Source organism: Plasmopara halstedii (assembly GCF_900000015.1).
Source record: "Plasmopara halstedii genome assembly, contig: Scaffold_3073, whole genome shotgun sequence".
NCBI lineage: Eukaryota > Oomycota > Peronosporomycetes > Peronosporales > Peronosporaceae > Plasmopara > Plasmopara halstedii.
This window is the reverse complement of record NW_020189977.1, coordinates 307,543-308,092: the sequence shown is the minus strand read 5'-3', so window position 1 is coordinate 308,092 and position 550 is coordinate 307,543. Positions and strand designations below refer to the sequence as shown.

Below are 550 nucleotides of genomic sequence, written 5' to 3'. Positions count from 1 at the left end.
TCGAGCCAAGTTTCGACGATCCATTTCGAACTGTGGTAGTCAAGTGGATAGAGATTGATATACCTGGTGCATCGACTCGACTGATACACAATCGAGACTATGTCTTTGTTGAGGCTTCTGGCATCTTATGTCTAAAGAATGGAGAACGGGTAGGGTACCACATATACCACTCGGTAAACTTTCCACAGACACCCGACTTGCCGCATCGCGTGCGTGGTAACATGTCCTTTAGTTGTATTTTTCGTCAAGAAAACGATCGTACCGATTGTCGAGGCACAAGATTTATGGACCCTGGAGGTGATATGATTCGAACGATGGCTGTCATGGGGATGGTACAAGCTACAATAGCAGGATCCAAGTATTCGTACTGTGGTCAAATGAAGAAGTTAACGTGGCTTGTCGAACAAAACCACAAAAAGGAGCAAGTCGCACATGCTTTAACGTCCGTGTGTAAAACATGTTTGAAAAGGATCAAAACGTCAAGACTAATTGTCAGTAAGGCATCTAGTCTTTGTAGATCGTGCTTTGGAACTCTTTGTGGTACATGCAA

The 550-nt window shown here is 44.0% G+C and overlaps 1 protein-coding gene across 1 annotated transcript in view; it reads left to right on the top strand.

Moving 5' to 3' along the window:
* PHALS_07245 (START-like domain) overlaps nt 1-517 on the top strand; it is a gene marked incomplete at both ends in the record, with an annotated part of 708 nt that extends 191 nt beyond the window's left edge. Inside the window, 2 exons of the mRNA XM_024720676.1 lie at nt 40-446; nt 509-517. Of these exons, the coding sequence (XP_024585851.1) occupies nt 40-446; nt 509-517 (416 nt within the window). The remainder of the gene's footprint in view (nt 1-39; nt 447-508) is intronic.
* Between the last annotated feature and the right edge of the window lie 33 nt (nt 518-550).